A 19,390-nucleotide genomic window follows, 5' to 3' on the forward strand; every position below is an offset into this window, starting at 1 on the left:
GCTTCACTGCGAGATTAAAGGATGACTGTATATTCCAGCAGCTGAGCCCCTTTCTGCACACCACCCACAATGCAACATATACAACATCCACACTTGACATGCTGCCAAAACACGGCAAGTTTGAGCACTTCTGCCACCGCACCAGACGCACGATAATTACTGTTTTTTATGGCTGCACTCAAAAACAGTGTGACCTTTACAAGCACGGCGGTGATTTGGGAAAACTAAATGTTGGTAAATATTACAACTTCTCTGGGCTCAGCAGGTGGTTCGTTTTAAAAGATGGAAATGTCACTTTTTGGGAGGAAAAAGTAGAATTTAATCAAATAGGATGATTTTCACTCACCGTCTCAGTGTTAATGAAACCATGATTAAATCAGTCATTTCATTTCATCAGTAGCTCATACATGTACTCAGGCATAAATTTACAATTAATTAATGTTGCAATTAATGATAATGCAAGTCGCCTCAGAGGAAGGTGTTGCTTTCATAATCAGATGTCACAAGATAAACTCCAGCTCTGAGTGTCTGATTGCTTCGTGATTTTCTTTCTAGGACCCTGATTTAACATTTTTACGCTACATTAAAATAAATTCACCTTTTGGCTTCAACGTGTCTCTCGTGCATTTAAAATGTAAATTCCTGTTTTCACACCCTAATTTTTTATTTTGTACGCACACTGCTTGAACAGCTTCAAGTTGTAGAAGTAAGATTATTATTAATTATGAACAAACTTTATTTTCTTAACATTTAGAAGATTTCACTTCTAAATGTTGTAATTTTATTGTATTCCAAGACTACTAGTCCCACTATATTGTATATGATGTTATCTTTTGATCTATTTGTGGCAGGCGCAGTGACTTCCTGTTGTCTTATTGTCTCTGTTCCGTTGCCAGGCAGCTTTTCTCCTTCCTTTCCTCCTCTGTGTTTGCATCTGACAGGCTTATATTAAAATCAAGGAAAATTACATCCCTGATTCCCTGTGTTACAACACTACCACTAGCAAGAAGAATAAAAATAGGCCCCAGCAAAAAAAGAGAGAATAATTATTACATACCAACATTTTGCAGTGATACGAAACAGTTTGGGATCTAAAGGGGTTTGCTTTATTTGGAATATTTACAGAAAGCTTTCTCTGACGGGTCACTGCATTTGTTATGTAGCCTCTCTTATACTCCATTGATAAAACCAGTCATTTTACACAGAGATGTTGCTGGTCTTCTGCTGCCTGGATCCATTGGATTTGTTTCTGTTATTTTGTGACTTAAGGTTAGTTCTGTCTAGTTGGTTCGGACTGACTGAAGTCACACAATGACACAAACTAACTAACCGATACTTCCTCTCTTTTAACTGATGTTTATTTTCAAGACGTCTTTCTTTTAGATGGGTATAATCGATTCTGCTCCTGCCCCAGTCCACAGCAGTATATTGCTTTGCTACCGTTCCCATACTCTTTTACTGGAACATTGCAACCACCATCTTCTGTATGTAATTAACTAACAATACTCCCTCATAAACAACCCTACTGAACTTTTATCTGTAATCTCGAACAGATTTGGACAATGCTTTGAACCAAATCTAGCTATTTCTTTCCGTCTGCAGTCCCTGGTCAGATAAACACAACCAACCAAAACGTCACCCTTAATGTGTAAAATACATTAGTTTACTGTCTCTTTAAATGACAATGCTGGACACACATTGGTTGTTGCGATCATGAAACCTCTTAAAGGTCCCCTATTATATTGTTTTTCATCAATATATTATAGGTCTCAGATATATACAAAACATGTCTCTGAAGTGTTTGGCTCCAAACACCAAACAGATCATTGCAGCATCCCAGAATCCCCTCTGTTTCAGCCCTGTTTCAAAAGTGCTGATTCTCTGTCTGTTACTTTAGATGAAAATAAGGAGCCCCTCCCCACGCCCCTCTGAGAGATATTTGGTTACAAAGAACACAATGGTGCTCTAGGAGGAGATTCAGGTGATAAGGTGGGGGGGGGTTACCTTGGTTGGTGATTGGCTAATGGTTACACAAGACAAAACATCGTTATGACATCATAAAGTGGCCAAAATCTGATCAGCTCATTTTCAGACAGGTTTTTATATAAATGGATCAGGACAACAAGAGAGAGAATCTTTTTTCCTGAAGCTTTCAGAATCTCTTTACACAGAGGGGACACATGTTGATGTAGAAGAGACATGAATAAGTGGATTTTGCACAATAGGTGACCTTTAACTTCCTATAGAACAGTGTCTGTAATAAGCTATACAGTAGCGGCACACTGAAGGTCCCCATGGAGGGTCTTACATCCAGGCAGACCATCCTAGTGGTTACTTAGCACTCAACACGAGCTACCAGGCTCATGTCTGTTGTTTTCGTCCTTTTCTTTTCTAGTGCTGTCGTGCGACCAGATGGGACAAGGACAGTCAGAGGTTGTTGTTGTTGTGGCGTTTTTAGAGTTAGTTACCTCTGTTACTCAGGTGGAATGAGTTGAAAACGTGTTGCTCTGCCTTGCTTATGATGCGAGTCAGAACACGGCAATAAACAGCAACTACACATTAGCAGTTAGAGGTTTCTCAGTTTATAAACTTGTTACTATTTTTGTGTTGTTTAATGTCAGAGTAATTATTATCTAGTTTCAAAATACAATTGAACTTAAAGGGGACCTATCATGCAAAATGCACTTTTTGATGTCTTTTATACATAAAGATGTGTCCCCGGTGTGTCAGGGAACTCACGCAGCGTCAGAAAATAAAACCCTCTCTCTTTTCCTTCGTACCCAAATCTCTAAAAACGGGGATACAACGGAGCTGATCTAGATTTGCGTCCGATATGACGTAATATCGGAAATGTAGGCAGAAAGTTGCTATCAGAAACAATGCACGACTGTTTTAAACGTAATATGGTCGGTGTTTACATTAGCATCGCTAACACTCAGAGCTAACCTGTACTGGAGAGCATGTGTGTGAAGAAGCAGGAAATAAAAAGGAACTCACCTTGTGGTATAACCGGCAAGAGAGAAAGCCTTTGAGCTCCATACTGTTTCAGAAATAATCCTTGATAATCCATGATATGGCGTTTCATCACGGCAGTATTTAGTTTAGACAGTAGCTGCCGGGTCCCGCATGAGCTCAGACCCCTCCTTTTTTATTTTTATTTAATTTTTTTTTTTAAAGCTTTATACCCAAAATCAGCACTTTTGAAACAGGAAGTGAAATAGAGGGATATGAGGCATGGCTAGAATGGGTGATCTGTTTGGTATTTTGAGCAAAACACTTCATAGACATGTTTTTTATATTTATTTATATATCTGAGACCTATGCTATTGCCTAAAAATAGCATGATAGGTGACCTTTAATCAGGTCATTTTTTACTTGGCATACGTATTACCTTTTCAACTCAAATCTACACATCTAATGTAGTTTAGATCATTGATAAAGGCTTTTTGGATCAAGTGGTTATGGGAATATTGACCAGGCTCCATTATCTAGTTTACCCCTAGTAAAATAGGAAACCAAACAAGTACCAAACCAGAACAAACATATATCACCTTTTATTTATTTTATCAGGTTATCTCTTTGAAGTCAGGATCTCTTTTTGCAAGAGAGAGGAACAAAACATACTGCAAATGTGTATTCTGTAGATTTTTATGCAAAGAAATGTGTGGTTGTATTACTCTATTAACATAGGATTTGACCATTCGACCATTCACTGTTGCATATTTAAAACATTTCACCAGTTAAAACAGATTTCCAAGTGTCTTGTCCCGGGGGCTTTTCAGAGTAGTGAGTCGCTGCCATGTGACGGGTGTGTGTGTGAATACAGTGACGGCTGCTCGAATGCAAATGAAATGTCATTTTAGTGCCAGCTGATTGCCTCGCTGTGTTTTCACTAGTGGTTCGTAATCAAAAAACACTCTGAGACTTCATCGGATGGAGACGCTGGAATGTCAATAAGGAGGACTTCCTCCACCCACACAAACACTCACTCGCCCCATCACCCTCCTCCCCCTCCCTCCCCCTCTCTGAAATACCATCATGCTGCAAGGCAAAGTTCTAGTGACATTTAATTAGGAAGCTTTCCTCTAATGTTGAGGTCCGGGGAAAGAACACGCTCTCAGCTGACTTCTCTGCGATGCTTGCACTGTTAACACTCTTCAATCAATCCCTCCCTCTCTTGTTTCTTTCTTCTGTTTCTAATTCAACAGTTTGTGTGCTGTACACCCAAGGAATAGTCAACAGGGAATGGAGAGAGGTGAGTACAGGGGCAAAGGTGGTGGGGGAATAATTTATAACCGGTGAAAGCTTCAAAGTATCTCTAATGGCAGCCTTTCAGCAAGTTTCTTTTGGCTGTGACCCAGCTTACATTATCTGTCAAGTTATAAGTTCATGCCAAGTATTCTTGTTTTGTTATCCTTTTTTATATATATCCTGCTTACTTGAAGTAAACGGTTATTTTGTGTTTTTTTCGTAAATATTGAGTGTTCTTGTATTTTAATGTGTGTTTTTTTTATACCTCTGGACTGTGGGAAACAGTATTTCGGTCTTTCTGTGTGTACAAACATATTTTGAGATTGACAATAAAGTTGACTTTGGCTACTTGTTTTATGCTGAATAAATAACGTGCAGGCTTTTTTTCTACACGTATTAGTAATGTTTAATGAAAATGCTTCCTTTGGGCATTCATATTAAAATGTTTGTGTAGCAAAAATAGATGAAGTATATGCCCTTAGTAGTCCAAATGAAATGTATTGTGGTGTCTTTCTGTTTGGGTTGATTGCATTTTAGAACAGGTCTAATCACCCTCGGGTCTCTTTCAGATCAGGAGCTTGTTTCACAAAAGTGATCTGTAAGCACTGCTTACATGCATATTGCAAACAAAGGCAGCTTGACATGCAAAAATAATTGACGCTTGCGAAGTGCAGATTTGTTTGTGAGTGCTACAGGGTCACAAGCATTGGTTTAACTAGCAAAACATGCCATAATGAACGAGAGGAAGTGATCTTAGAAAAGTTCCCTAGGGCTCTCTACTGTATATGACCAGTGTTTCCATTGGTTCACTTTCTTACCCATTGTCCTGATTTTACGTTTAGCATCAGTCACTGAAATTAAAACAGTTTATACTAAACTAACTTAATGAGCACATTTAGCCATTTAACTATTAAAGCTTTAACGGCAATTTATAGGTAACAAAAACATTGGAAGGAGTCCGGATGGAGAGAAAAAACAGTTATACTAAAGAGGCCACAAAAGTTTGGCCTGAATTGGGGAAAGGCCATATTGTTTACCTTCTACATCTCAGACTCATCACTAAATTGAATGAAATGAGAAACCAGTGTTTATTGTTAGCTTCAAGTGACTCTTAGCCACTTTTTGGACATTTAGCTTCCAATATATAAAATATTGGCATATTGTCGTGTTTTTTAAACAATTTTGTGTGAACAGCGGTGGAATTCAAATCAAATGTTATTTAATGTCCAATATCACAAAACACATTTGTCTCAGGGGAATTTACTGATCAACAAACATGACATAACATTATACAAATATATGATATAATTACCAGGCATAAAACAAAATTGCAAAATAGAAAATGAAAAAGCTACTATAACATTTGTGATCCAGTCCATTGTCCACATTCAGTATGTATTACAGTGACTAGAACTGTATTGTACAACATTGTTTTGTTTTTTCTGGTCACTGTGTTTCCTGGTGTGTAGTTTGTTGAATGCGTCCTGCAGCCATTAACCAAAAGGTCTCCTCTCTCTTCTAGTTTGGCCGAACAGAAGTCATAGACAACACCCTGAACCCAGACTTTGTCCGCAAATTCATCCTGGACTATTTCTTTGAGGAGAGGCAGAATCTACGCTTTGACCTGTGAGTTAACAATTGACTTATGGGTGTTGGTGTGTGTGTGTGTGTGTGTCTTAGCATATTTGTGTGTGTTTGACGTATATGCGTGGGTGCTGCTCTGTGTGGAGCAAAGTTGACCTTAGACTGAAATATTCATGGTCTGCGCAGAAAAAGATGTAGTCCTCTCCCTTTTAAATAAAAGACACGTTTTCATGCCACTTTTTCCACCGGTGTTTCCATTTGAATTCATCCCGTTCGTACAATGCATTGAGACAAAATAAGGTGCTCATACACTTGGCATTTTGTGATGATTATGATGCATGTTCAGTATTGTTCATTTCACGTTGGCATCCATTGAAAGCAACGTTTGTCCTCACAGCAGTATGTTAATAGAATCATCAAGCATCAATAGAGAAACCTGCATAAAGCATCCATTTGAATGGATTTCGGCCTCTGCCAAACTCATTATATCTTTGTATAACATTCTTTTATTACATTTTTTTCCAATTTGAATCATGTTTTAGGATGCTATGTAGTTAAATGAAGCCCTTGTGAAAGTAACAAACAACCTCCTTGCTACAGCAGATGCAGGAGATTGCTCGGTCTTAATCCTTTTAGACCTAAGTGCGGTTTTTGACACAGTTGATCATACAAATTGAATTGAGTGCCTTAAGCAGTGGGTGGGTATCCCCGGGTCAGCACTGACTTCTCTCATCCCTTACTGCTCAAAATAACCAGCTCTGCTAAAAACAGATGATTCTTCAGCTGCAACACAACAACTTTAGGGCCCCATTTTGAGGCCCCATCGTGGGAATCCCTTCATTTTCCTTTGTAGTATCGTTTGTCAACGTCATTTCCTTTTTAATTGTTTGTTGATATTCAGAAGATTTATCAGTTTGTGTTATATGAGGCAACAGAAACATAGTCATAGTAGACATCAAGAATTGGATGTTGTAACCTTTTCCTATCTCCAAAATGAGATCCCAACTCTTGAAATTTGATCAAAAGGTTTTGGCATCGATAAGATGAACCAAAATCTGTCACACGATATTTTAAAAATTGGCTTTTTATTGTCTCTGTGCGTTTTAACTTGTACATTTTTAACAATAATTGGTCAACAATGAAGTGAGAGACAAGTCAAGTTATCAACCATTTGGTACAGATAGATTTGGCGGAAAAAGTCTCTTCTATTGAAGGAGCTCTCAATAATGATATTCAATCTTATTAAATCAATATTAACAACAATATAAAAAACCTAACAGTATGTAGAAGTTAAAATGTAGAGTTGTTGCTATTTTCTTTTTTGATATAAAGCTACTGTAGTTCTGTAAAAGTTCTGTAATGTAAAGGGGCTCTTTATGCTCAATTTCAGAGTTAATATTTGTATTATGTGCCTCTACTGCATGGGTCGGCAACAGGCGGTCCACGGGCCATTGTTGGCCCGCCAGCAATAATATTTGGCCAGGAAAATTATTTTGAGAATAAAAATAAAATATTATTTTGAGATTATATTATTTTACAATATCGGACCGACAGTCGCACATATAGGCTATAATGTCCGAATAGAGAATCTACCTACACCTGAATAATGCTTATTGTACTTTTATCCATGTTGAGAGTGAATGACACACAGCACAGGCACAATCTGGCAACGGGGTGCACTGACGCTGATAGTGGATCAATAAGTAGCTGGACAGCGCGTGGTGCTGAAATAGCCAACATGCGGTGTGTGGTTTTGAAAAATAACACCAGCTCACTAAATCATTCAAATGTAATGTTTACTTAGGATATCAAAACATTGACAACAAAATCGGAGAAGCCGCTTGATCAAGGAGGGCGAGGAGTGGCAGTGCATATGCTGCCACCCCAGCTGCCACCCCAGTTGGCAGCTTTGTTTTGAAAGAAAAGTTGTGGCTCATCGGACATTTATGAGAGAAAATCCCTAATGTCAGAGTGCAAGGGAATGCAGCACAAGACGCGAGCCTTGTAACCCCGGCCCTGGCGCGAACATGGAAAAGTGATTGACGGCGATTTCATTTGAACGGGACGGCGCAAAACAAGAAGCAATTTAAAAGATAAGTCTGTTAAAATACAGATAATAGCCCTGGCTTTTAACATGGGACAGAAATGGGGCTAGAGAGGACGAGCCTCCCTTTGGGCAGGTCTAGCCAGAGGCTCTGGCCTTTGATTATGTTCTGGCCCGCTATCTAGTGGCTCAGAAGAAAATGGTCCCAAGGCCAAACTTACTTGCCGACCCCTGCTCTACAGTGACATGTTGACATCCTTTAATGTTCAAAAATGTTTTTAGAGCCCAGTCTGTTCGGATTGGTTAGCTGGCCGGCTCTGTTGTGATTGGGTAACCTTGTAGAGATGTCCCGCCCCTTAGCCAATCGAAGCGTGAGTGTTACACAATGATGTCCAATGGAGGCGTTTCAGGCATGAGGGGGAGTGTGTGGGAGAGAAACTCCCTCTGGTGGGAACACAGGGATTTTAGCCTTTGCAGACCATTTACATGCACCAAAAGCTAAATAACACACTACAGGAAAGGGAAACCCCATAAAGCACAATAGGGCCTCTTTAAAAAGTGAGCCGTGCATGTGACTGACAAAGAGTTAGATAATTTTGCTGATTGGTTCATAATATTTAAGTGCATTGAGACTTACACTCCAATGAATTCTGGTGTGTGATAGAGACATATTTACTTGAGCTAATAATAGAATATTTACATATCCTCCAGTCTACATCAGATACACCTGTATGTTGTGTCTAGTGCTGTTAAAAGTTTAAAAAAGTAATATTTCCTCATGTAGCCCCAAACGTCGAGCTGTCCAAGTCATTATGATAATGTGGATTTATTCTCTGTTGTTTTCCAGCCTCACGCATTTTCACTGTATTTTCCAATGGTTGCTCATGAAATATGGAATGCCTCTTTTGTTTGTTTGCTTGTTAGCCTGTCAGCAGGGCTCCATGCTGCTTACAAGCTGTAGGAGGTTATAGTGAAGGTCAAGGAGACACGCTCACTGCTGGTCGTGTGTGTGTGTGTGTGTGTGTGTGTGTGTGTGTGTGTGTGTGTGTGTGTGTGTGTGTGTGGGTGTGTGTGTGTGTGTGTGTGTGTGTGTGTGTGTGTGTGTGTGTGTGTGTGTATCATGCAAAATGCACTTTTCGATGTATTTTATACATAAAGATGTGTCCCCGGTGTGTCGGGGAACTCACGCAGCGTCAGCAAATAAAACCCTCTCTCTTTTCCTCCGTACCCAAATCTCTAAAAACGGGGCTACAACGGAGCTGATACAGATTTGCGTCCGATATGACGTAATATCGGAAATGTAGGCTGGCTTTACACCCACGGCCCTATCAGAAACGTTGCTATCAGAATCAATGCCTGACTGTTTTGGACGTAATATGGTCGGTGTTTACATTAGCATCGCTAACACTCAGAGCTAACCTGTACTGCACAGAGCATGTGTGTGAAGAAGCAGGAAATAAAAAGGAACTCACCTTGTGGTATAACCGGCAAGAGAGAAAGCCTTTGAGCTCCATACTGTTTCAGAAATAATCCTTGATAATCCATGATATGGCGTTTCATCACCGCAGTATTTAGTTTAGACAGTAGCTGCCGGGTCCCGCATGAGCTCAGACCCCTCCTTTTTTTATTTTTATCAATTTTTTTTTTAAAGCTTTATACCCCAAATCAGCACTTTTGAAACAGGAAGTGAAATAGAGGGATATGAGACATGGCTAGAATGGGTGATCTGTCAGTGTGCAAAACACTCCATAGACATGTTTTTTATATATTTTTATATATCTGAGACCTATGCTATTGCCTAAAAATAGCATGATAGGTGACCTTTAAATAAAGTTGAGTAGAAGTATAAAGAAGCATCAAGTACATCAAAATTGTCCTTAGTATAGTACTTCAGTAAATGTACTTAGTTACTTTTCAGCACTGGCTATTTTATATCGCTTTACTAGTCTTAAAGACCACTCTAAGCACTTTTTACACACCCAATCACAGGCCAACATCAGTTGTAATATTACATGTCACTTGTTAGACGCTTTTATCCAAAGCGACTTACATACTCAATACTGTGGACAATCCCCACAGAAGCAATCCCCACAGAAGCAATTTGGGGTGAAGTGTCTTGCCCAGGGACACAACGACATGCTGACAGCAGTGGGGTTTGAACCTGTGACCCCCTGATCCGAAAACCAATGCACAACCCACTGCGCCACACGCCTAATACACATGCAATCACACTCATACACCGTGGGCAATGCCATCCAAACCAAAGTGTCTTGCCCGAAGACACTTTGACATGTTGTCGACACCACAGGGGCCAGGGATTGAACCACTGACTCCAACTCCAATTGGTAGTTGACCATCTACCTCCTGAGCCACAGCCGGAATATCATGAAGAATGCTTAAAGCTGTGTGTGTGTGTGTGTGTGTGTGTGTGTGTGTGAACTTGTGTGTAGCCGACTCCCTCTAGGACATGCTGTCGAGTGGTTGAGCATCAGGCCTCTTTAATGTCTGCTGGGCTGATGGCTCTACGATCACTTGCAGCCAGGACTTGGCTCGCCTTCCCCACTCATCCACACACACACACACACACACACACACACACACACACACACACACACACACACACACACACACACACACACACACACACACACACACACACACACACACACACACACACACACACACACACACACACACACACACACACGTCTGCCCTCAGAAAAAGAAAAATTGCTCACACACATTTACTCTTCGCTACTCATGTGGATCTTTAACACACGCACATCTCTTCTCAGATTTTCCATTACAGAACCAGTGGTTACGCCTGCTGCTTCAGCCTCTATCCTGAGGTCTGCAAGGCTTTTTACTGTAGCTCCCCCAGCCCTTCATTACCTCCACCTCCCTCCCTCCCTCCCTCCCTCCCTCACTCCCTCACTCCCTCACTCCCTCACTCCCTCACTCCCTCACTCCTTCACTCCTTCACTCCTTCACTCCTTCACTCCCTCACTCCCTCACTCCCTCCCTCACTCCCTCATCCCTTGAGGACATCCATACAGCCATGCACCACGGAGCTCCCCGCAAACCATCCCATGCTCTCTTTACCCGAAGACCCCAAAGCTACAACACACTTCACTTCCTCTGCTGCTTATCTGTGCCTGGAAATCCTGTTAACCCCCACCTCACTGGCAACCATGTTCCTCTGTGCTATTTCTTTGTTTCTGGAGCTTGAAATGCTCAGTGAAGCCAGCGGAAGCCCCCCAGGTAGATGGTTGCTTATTCAAGTATATAAAAGTGGCGCATACCCCAAACTATGATGTAAATTATCCTCCAAAAAGGGAAAAAAGAGGAATAAAGCGGTTCATTTTATTTAACTTTATTATTGCCACAAATGTGAAGATAGTCTTTCCAGAGTATACTGCAGGCAATCAATATTCTGTCTGAGGAGAAACATATTTAAAATGTACAGGAAAGAACCGTAAATAATTGAGTAACTTTTTGGAAAAGCCATGCTACATGGTGCTGGTAATGGATGTGCTTTTTATGCATACTATATGGTGGACTCGAGCTAGCACTTAACTGCAAGGCTACAGAGGCCAGACAATGTCGTTTTACATTAAAGTGTAATCACTACACTGAAATCATGATATGTAATAAAAGAAGCCGATCTTATGCAATGGAGAGTTTTCGCAGTCAGCAGTAAGTAGCACACACAATGCAGAAAATAGAAACAATAGGCTCTATTATGTTTTTGGGGGGGTTTTCCCTTCCCTGTTATGTATTACATTGGTTTACATAAATGGTCTGTAAAGGCTAAAACCCCTGTGTTCCCTCCAGAGGGGGATTCTCTCCCACACTCTGACTGAAACGCCTTCATTGGACTCCTTTGTTTAATTCTGGAACAAAGTGACATCCCTGTCCATATTGGCTATCACTCCAATACATTGTACATGATAGGCTAAGGGGCGGGACATCTCTTAGCGGTTGACCAATCACAACAGAGCCGGCCAGCTAACCAATCAGAGCGGACTGGGCTCTGGTTTCAGACAGAGGGTGAAAAGAGGTGCTGCAGCACAGGCAGTATGGGAAAAATAAAGAGTTTTTTGAACATTAAAGCATGGAGACATGTCCCAATAGAGGCACTAAATACTGATATGAAACTGAAAATAAACATTTTAGGGCCCCTTTAACATAGTTACACTGAGAATTATTGTAATATAAATATGGTGGGAATTTCTTTTTTAAAACTTGACTTTGGAAAAATAATAATCCACAAATAGATTCAATAATCGATAAGTAAACACTACAATCTAAACTTAATACCAAACCATAAAGTCCTTTAAATATATGTTTTTTTAAACACAAATGTAGATGTACTGTATATGTATTTAAAGCAACATTTGTTTAATTGACATATGACATTTAAAAAGTCTGACCCTTATTTAGTCTAAAGTGTCCCACTTGGCTGTGCAACTTAGCATGCTTTCATATCAATATTAATGTCTTTTTCATATCCTGCATTTTAATAATCAATACATTACACTCATTTAGCATATGTTTTTCGCAAAGGCAACAAATCATAAGAGGATTCATACTCCAAGGACTGCTACTCGGCTTAAAAACTCAAAGTGCATTCATACATTAAAGTGTAAGATACAGCATTCAGGGTGAAGTGTCAGGACCAATTACTGCAGCGAACATGTGCTAATAAAACATTTGTGCAGCATCTTGTATCAGTCGTTACGAAGGTTCCCGAGCTGCGAGGAGACGCAGCTCAAGTGTCAGTGTGCTGTCGTTCGTTGTTTGTCTTCCTTCACGGTGCTGTTTGTTTGTGTGTACCATCGTTAGTCATCAAGCCTCCCCTCCAAGACAGACAGACAGCTCAGGACCGAGAGAAACCCTGTCTGGCCCAGTGCCGATGCAGAGTGATGTCATCCACATAAACACACACACACACACACTCAGCTACACACAGCAAATGTGCACTCACGAGGCGCCGTGGGACATGCACACTCTGATGTGTGTTTCTAGGTGTGTGTGTGTGTGTAGACGGGTGAACATGTGCAGCCAAATGATACATTATTCATATATCATTACAATCCATCTATATTCGGCCATACTGGTCTTCGGTTTCTCATTTCACTATGCAGGCCTGTTCTGTACACACTCTTTGTCATATGAACTAGTGCAACATTCAGAAGAAGCCCAAAATGTGTTAAAGGAACCCTATTAAGCTCATGTTCAGGTTCATATTGGTTTTGTTTGCCCCTACTGTGACATGTCTCCATGCTTTAATGTTCAAAAACTCTTTACTTTTCTCATACTGCCTGTGCTGCAGCACCTCTTTTCACCCTCTGTCTGAAACCAGAGCCCAGTCTGCTCTGATTGGTTAGCTGGCCGGCTCTGTTGTGATTGGTCAAGTGATTTTTGCAAAACGGATCAGTCTGTTCTGTATCGTAGTTGCAATATCATTCAAAATAATCACAATTACGTTTTGTTCCCAGATCGTGAAACACTTACTTTAACAACAACAGTTGACTTGATTCGACTACATTCCATATATCAGCATTAAGCTTAACCCCCCCCACCCTCTCTGTCTTGCTCTCTCATTATTAAATCAAATTTCATGAATCTTTCATGAACATTTAGGAGTGACAGAGGCGAGGGGCGAATAGAACATGAAGCACACCTGTGCATTTTGCCGTCGGCGTATTGCGTAATAGCGGCGTGTTTCCTTGCTGTTACAGAATAACATTATTAACATCACTGTATTAGAGCCACCCCCCCCCCACCCCCTCCTGTAGTGACACACAGTTTTGTCAGCAGTCGCCTTATCGTACATGGCATGCTGTCTGTAGAAAGAAACACTCAGGCTCTCCCCTTTTACACACTCCGCTGCACGCTGCTGCACTCGCTCCACACACACACATATCGACACACACCAGAGACACCCTGCAAGGTGACGGGTTATAGGGAGAAAATAAAGCTGGATAAATTGCTCTACTGGCCTGCGTGATGTTACCTATGATTTTGGATGAATGCTCCTGCAGAAAAATGTGTCAGACGAAGAGAAGCTATGATAGTTGAATCCCTATTATAAGTACTGTGTAAAAAATGTGCCAGGTTTTAAAAGGAAGAGGTATGTGTGGAATAACAAAGACGATATCTCTAACTCGGGTTCTTCTGCTGCGATTCTTAATCTTTTTTTTTTTTTTTTTAAACTGTGAGTCAGACAACGTAATGGATGTACAACGATGAATCCCTCGAGTTCTCTTTTTATGCAGCGTTGAGCAAATAATTGCCATTGCTATAGTGATTCTTCACTGTTATAGGCAGTGATGGGATGCTTCATTCCTCTAAGCTTAGGCAAAGACCGGCAATCAAAAACCACATCACTTTGTTTTTGCAAAATACAATTTAATCGCTGGACTGCAGGACTTACTCTCTAAAGTTGAATCAAATGTGGCATACAAGACATTGTGCTTAAAGTAACTATATTGCTAAATATGTTTAGACTGTCTGCCGACTGTCCTGTCAGATTTTAAATGAAAGTAATTGGCCAATTGGGTTGATGATTATTTTGATGCGTGCAAGGAATTTGACACGCTTGTCAGCAGCGCTCAATACACTTACAAATACTGCTGGGGACACGTTCACAGGCAGATGCAAATATATGCTACGAGCCAAGTACTGGAATAAACATGCCTAGAAGTTGTTTCTGCTATGTACATACATAGTTGGAATATCAATCCATTAATCCACTCATCCATCCATCCATCCATACATCAGTCCATGTGTCTATCCATATATCATCAATCTATCTATCCGTCCATCTATACGTGAATCCAACCACCCACCCATTCATCTATCCCTATATCTATCTATCTATCTATCCATCCATCTATCTATCCATCCATCTATCCATCTATACGTGAATCCAACCACCCACCCATTCATCTATCCCCATATCTATATATCTATCTATCTATCCATCTATCCATCTATCTATCTATCTATCTATCCATCTATACGTGAATCCAACCACCCACCCATTCATCTATCCCTATATCTATCTATCTATCTATCCATCTATCTATCTATCCATCCATCTATCCATCTATACGTGAATCCAACCACCCACCCATTCATCTATCCCTATATCTATCTATCTATCTATCCATCTATCTATCCATCTATCCATCTATCCATCTATCCATCTATACGTGAATCCAACCACCCACCCATTCATCTATCCCTATATCCATCCATCTATCTATCCATCTATCCATCTATCTATCCATCTATCCATCTATACGTGAATCCAACCACCCACCCATTCATCTATCCCTCTATCCATCCATCTATCTATCCATCTATCCATCTATCTATCCATCTATCCATCTATCCATCTATACGTGAATCCAACCACCCACCCATCTATCTATCCATTCTTCTATCCATCCATCTATCTATCCATATATCTATCCATTCTTCTATCTCTTTTGCAGAGAGTTCTTACCATATTTACCAGCTCCTTCTTCTCCACTTTAACTTCATCATTACGTGTCATTATTCATAACATATCTTATTTTTTCCCGTGTTATCTTTTGTATATATATATCTGTTCTTCAACTGATACTAATACTTCAAATTGGTCAAATGTAAAATTAGCTGAGTGAAGTGTAAATATTTTCACTTGACAGCCATTAAAGATACTGATGCCACTCATATTGTTGTGCCCTCATGCATGAAATCGGATCACTTAAGCTTTAGAGCGCCATAATCACGAACCTACTTTAAACCTGACACGCTTCTTTTTATTGATTAACGGACAAGTGCCTCGCATGAATGACAGGTGATGAGGGAGAGAAGCTTAATTTTGTCATTTACTTTTCATTTTAGTTGTGGCTGCCTATCAGTCACAGACCTGTTCCTCAAGCCTTTTTTCTCTTCTCTTTCCTGCAGGTATGATTTGGACTGCAAGAGCGACAACCTCTCTAAACACGTGAGTCTGCCCTTCACCTCAGCTGTTCAACAATCAGTCGTGCATTCATGGAAATATGATACAGCGTAATGTTTACCCTTCCACTACAATAGCAGCTTGATATGAATCAGAATGTCACAGGTAATGGTGGCATAACAGGGGACATCATGTTGGCATTTAAAATCTCCTACAGGAAATGTGTTTATGGCTCAAACCAAATACATCACGGTTTCTGTCTCTGCTAAATGTTTCTGACCGGCTTGCTTTTGTTTTATGCAAGGCTGGTTTAAGCATCTTTCAGTTGAAACTCAGAATGAATATCTTATACGTTACCATAACTTGGCTCCAAAATGGTGGAATGAGCTCCCCATTGACATCAGGACAGCAGAAAGCCTACACATCTTCCATCGCAGACTAAAAACTCATCTCTTTCGACTCCACTTCGAGCGATAAAATGACTAACAAAGCACTTATATACTAACAAAGGACTGGCTTATCTAAAGCTAGTTGAGTAGCACTTGAAATGTTTTGGCTCTATGAAACCTGATGTACTTATATGATTCTGTTTTCTTCTAGTTTGTATCTTCTTGGTCGAATGCACTTATTGTAAGTCGCTTTGGATAAAAGCGTCAGCTAAATGTAATGTAATGTAATAACTACAGGTGTGGAGGTGTAGTGGTTTACTTATATAAAAGCTGTCAAAATAAGAACAGCAAGAACATATTAACAAAACAGCAATTAGAAACTATACAAATTGCGTCGCTGTAAATGAGTCATTTTATTCTTCCTTATATGAAAGGTCCTTGGATCATTGTTTTGTTTTTCCGGAGTTTGACTATTTTTCTAACTTGTTCTGCCTTTTATAATTCGTTCTCGTGAGGTTTAAAGAAAATCCCTTCAAAACAGGTTTTGCTCTTGCAATTGTTTCATTTCCTGAATGTCATGAGCACCAGTGTACTGAAATGTTTGTCAATTGGTTAAAATGGGTACATTATGAATGTACCTATCGCTGCATTTCCATTGCATGGTACAACATGGCTCTACTAAACTAGGCTTGATTCAAAACAGTTCTTTGGTTCTCCATTAGCATCCAATCAATTGGTACTGGTTTGGTTCCACCTCAGTCAAGGTTCCAGCTTCACTGCACCTCTTGTTGGTCAGAGAGAGTTGTGAATAGTGCCAATATCCTATCAAAGTTATCATCATTAGCAACTGCAATTTATTTTGTAATGATCTCAACCCAGACCTTTAGAAAACGTGTCAGTCTGTCAAATTGACGAGGTGCAGACTCTATTCTGTTTGGTTTTAGATAAAAGGATCAGTAAGCATCACGTTAAAGATTATTTCACTACTTTTACGCAACATTTGCTATTGACATTAAGATAAGAATCCCACCTACGCTGATGGGGCATTATCCACAGTGAAAAGCAAAGCAGAGAAAAGTACCTGGTACCAAAGGGGAATTGAGTGGAGCGGAGCTAAACGATGGCGTGCTAATGAGGCAAAAGAGATGATTTGGAATAAAAACATTGAGTTGCTCTGGGCTTTCAGCACTTACTTCAATAGGGAGTGATAGCTCATCAAAATGATCAAATGGAGGATAGGAGAAGTCATCTACATTTTGACAGGCTTTTTCTAGTCTTAAGCCAAACATAATAGTGTCAGCTGACAGGCTTTAATAACACGTTGAGATCATATCAGCTTTGTCATTCACCAGGCGTCTGTTGGTTCCTGCTTATGCTCTTTCTCATAAGGGTGTTGTTTTGCAATCACCCTGCGTGCCCTCCTGCCACTGTCAGGTTTGGGGAAAATAGACACAGGAGGGAAGCTAACGACAGGAAGGCAAACACAGGAAGTAGGACCAGACAAGACACAAGGAGGAAAACATTTAAAAATAAAAGGTGGAAAATGAAAACAACAAATCCAAAACCATGACAGCCACTGCTCATGATGAATTACAGGTTTAAGTTTCTCCCAAACACTCTCCATGCTGCCTCTCTTTGTCAGGCTCCAACTCCATCTTGATCTAAAAACCTGTAACTTGGGATCTCACTGCCCTTCAGCTCAATCCTTGGCTTTCGGTTCAAACAGAAGCTCCAGCAGCACTGCTCCAATTCTGTCCATAACCTGGACTCCATCTCCACCCCCAGCCCTATTTCCTATTACCCGGCTGCCAACTCATTGCCAACTGCAGGCACTTCTTTTCCTCAGCCTCAGCCCCCAGGCTTCTACTGAGAGCGCTGAGCAATGTGAGCGCAGCGACTCACTCTCAGCATGAAGGCTGAGGACGCTTGGATGCGTCCTGTCGTCGCTGTGGATGTGTGGGATTGGAGATCTGGCACGCAGTGATGGCTCCATTGTCCTAGAGAAGTCCATCGCTTTAAATAAGAGAAAGTAGAGGAATAAACGGAGAGAAACACAGCGTCTCTCCTGGCAGCATCAATGGCTGAGGATGCCTTCCTCCTCTCGTCACAGCAGATGTTGTTTCCTCTGCCATATGGTTTGCATACCTTGTGCCGATATGGCTGCAGGGGAGAAGATGTGCAGAGATGGAGCGTACAGTACAATCTCATTAGGGGCTGTGTATCCTGTGTGCCAGCAGATGAAGAGCATGATGTTGTTTTCTCATCCTGACAGAAGCTTGTCACGGCCCTGTGCACAATCCTTTATTTTACTCTTGTTTATTTTGGTTGTAAAATACATCAATATTCTTAGAAACAGTACGGAGTCATTATTTAAAATTTGAGGATTAGCAAGTTATTATGAGTGGGAAATTGCTCCTTTGTTTGCAGGCAGTAATTAAGTTAAATACTAGTGAGTTACCTCATCAGTATTTGAAAGCTGTCAGGATTTGACTGCAGACTTTAAGCCCCTTACTAAATGGAGCATAGCTAGAAAACCAAAAGGAATAACACATTTCCTCTTTAAGCAACAAGCAAAATATTTTATGAAGATTTCAAATTCATTGATTCAAAGGCTTTATTGTCATATGCACAATAGCTTCAGGGTAGTTTTTTTTAAGTCACAGGCTCTTTCTTCACATGTACAATATGTTGTAAGACTAAAAAATAAATGACATGAGTGAAAAAATGCATAGAAATCAAATGCAAGAGAACGGTGAAATGGACACAATGGTGCAAGTAAAACGAGGAAATAAGTATAGTTTATATAATGAAACAAAATGAAATACTGTACAATGAAATAAAATGCTGCATTTTATAATAATATAAAGCATATTGATGTTTATATAAGGATGTGGGAACCATTTTGTAAAACACTTTCACCTGACAAAGATCAAGCTTGGAGTCAGGATTCACCTTTTTGATTATTCATGGGAAAACAATATTCATAATTGAAAATCTGAATGACCAATTTGAACTAAAAGTGGATTTCCCATTCATAAGCATAATAATACATATATTATAATATGTATTTCACTACATTTAGAAAGCTAAAGAGCTTAGGAGATTTGAAAAACAGGACTTGGACTTGTGGGATTCAGCTGTGATCGTTATTACTCGCAGATACCC

The 19,390-nt window shown here is 40.2% G+C and overlaps 1 protein-coding gene across 1 annotated transcript in view; it reads left to right on the top strand.

Annotated features, from left to right (window-relative positions):
* Positions 1 to 19,390, top strand: part of LOC117497265 (copine-8-like) — a 74,380-nt gene that overhangs the window by 15,880 nt on the left and 39,110 nt on the right. The window contains exons 3-5 of the mRNA XM_034149190.1: positions 4,209 to 4,255; positions 5,774 to 5,877; positions 15,842 to 15,881. Coding sequence (XP_034005081.1) covers positions 4,209 to 4,255; positions 5,774 to 5,877; positions 15,842 to 15,881 — 191 coding nt within the window. The remainder of the gene's footprint in view (positions 1 to 4,208; positions 4,256 to 5,773; positions 5,878 to 15,841; positions 15,882 to 19,390) is intronic.

Source organism: Trematomus bernacchii, unplaced genomic scaffold (genome assembly GCF_902827165.1).
Source record: "Trematomus bernacchii unplaced genomic scaffold, fTreBer1.1, whole genome shotgun sequence".
Classification (NCBI taxonomy): Eukaryota; Metazoa; Chordata; class Actinopteri; order Perciformes; family Nototheniidae; genus Trematomus; species Trematomus bernacchii.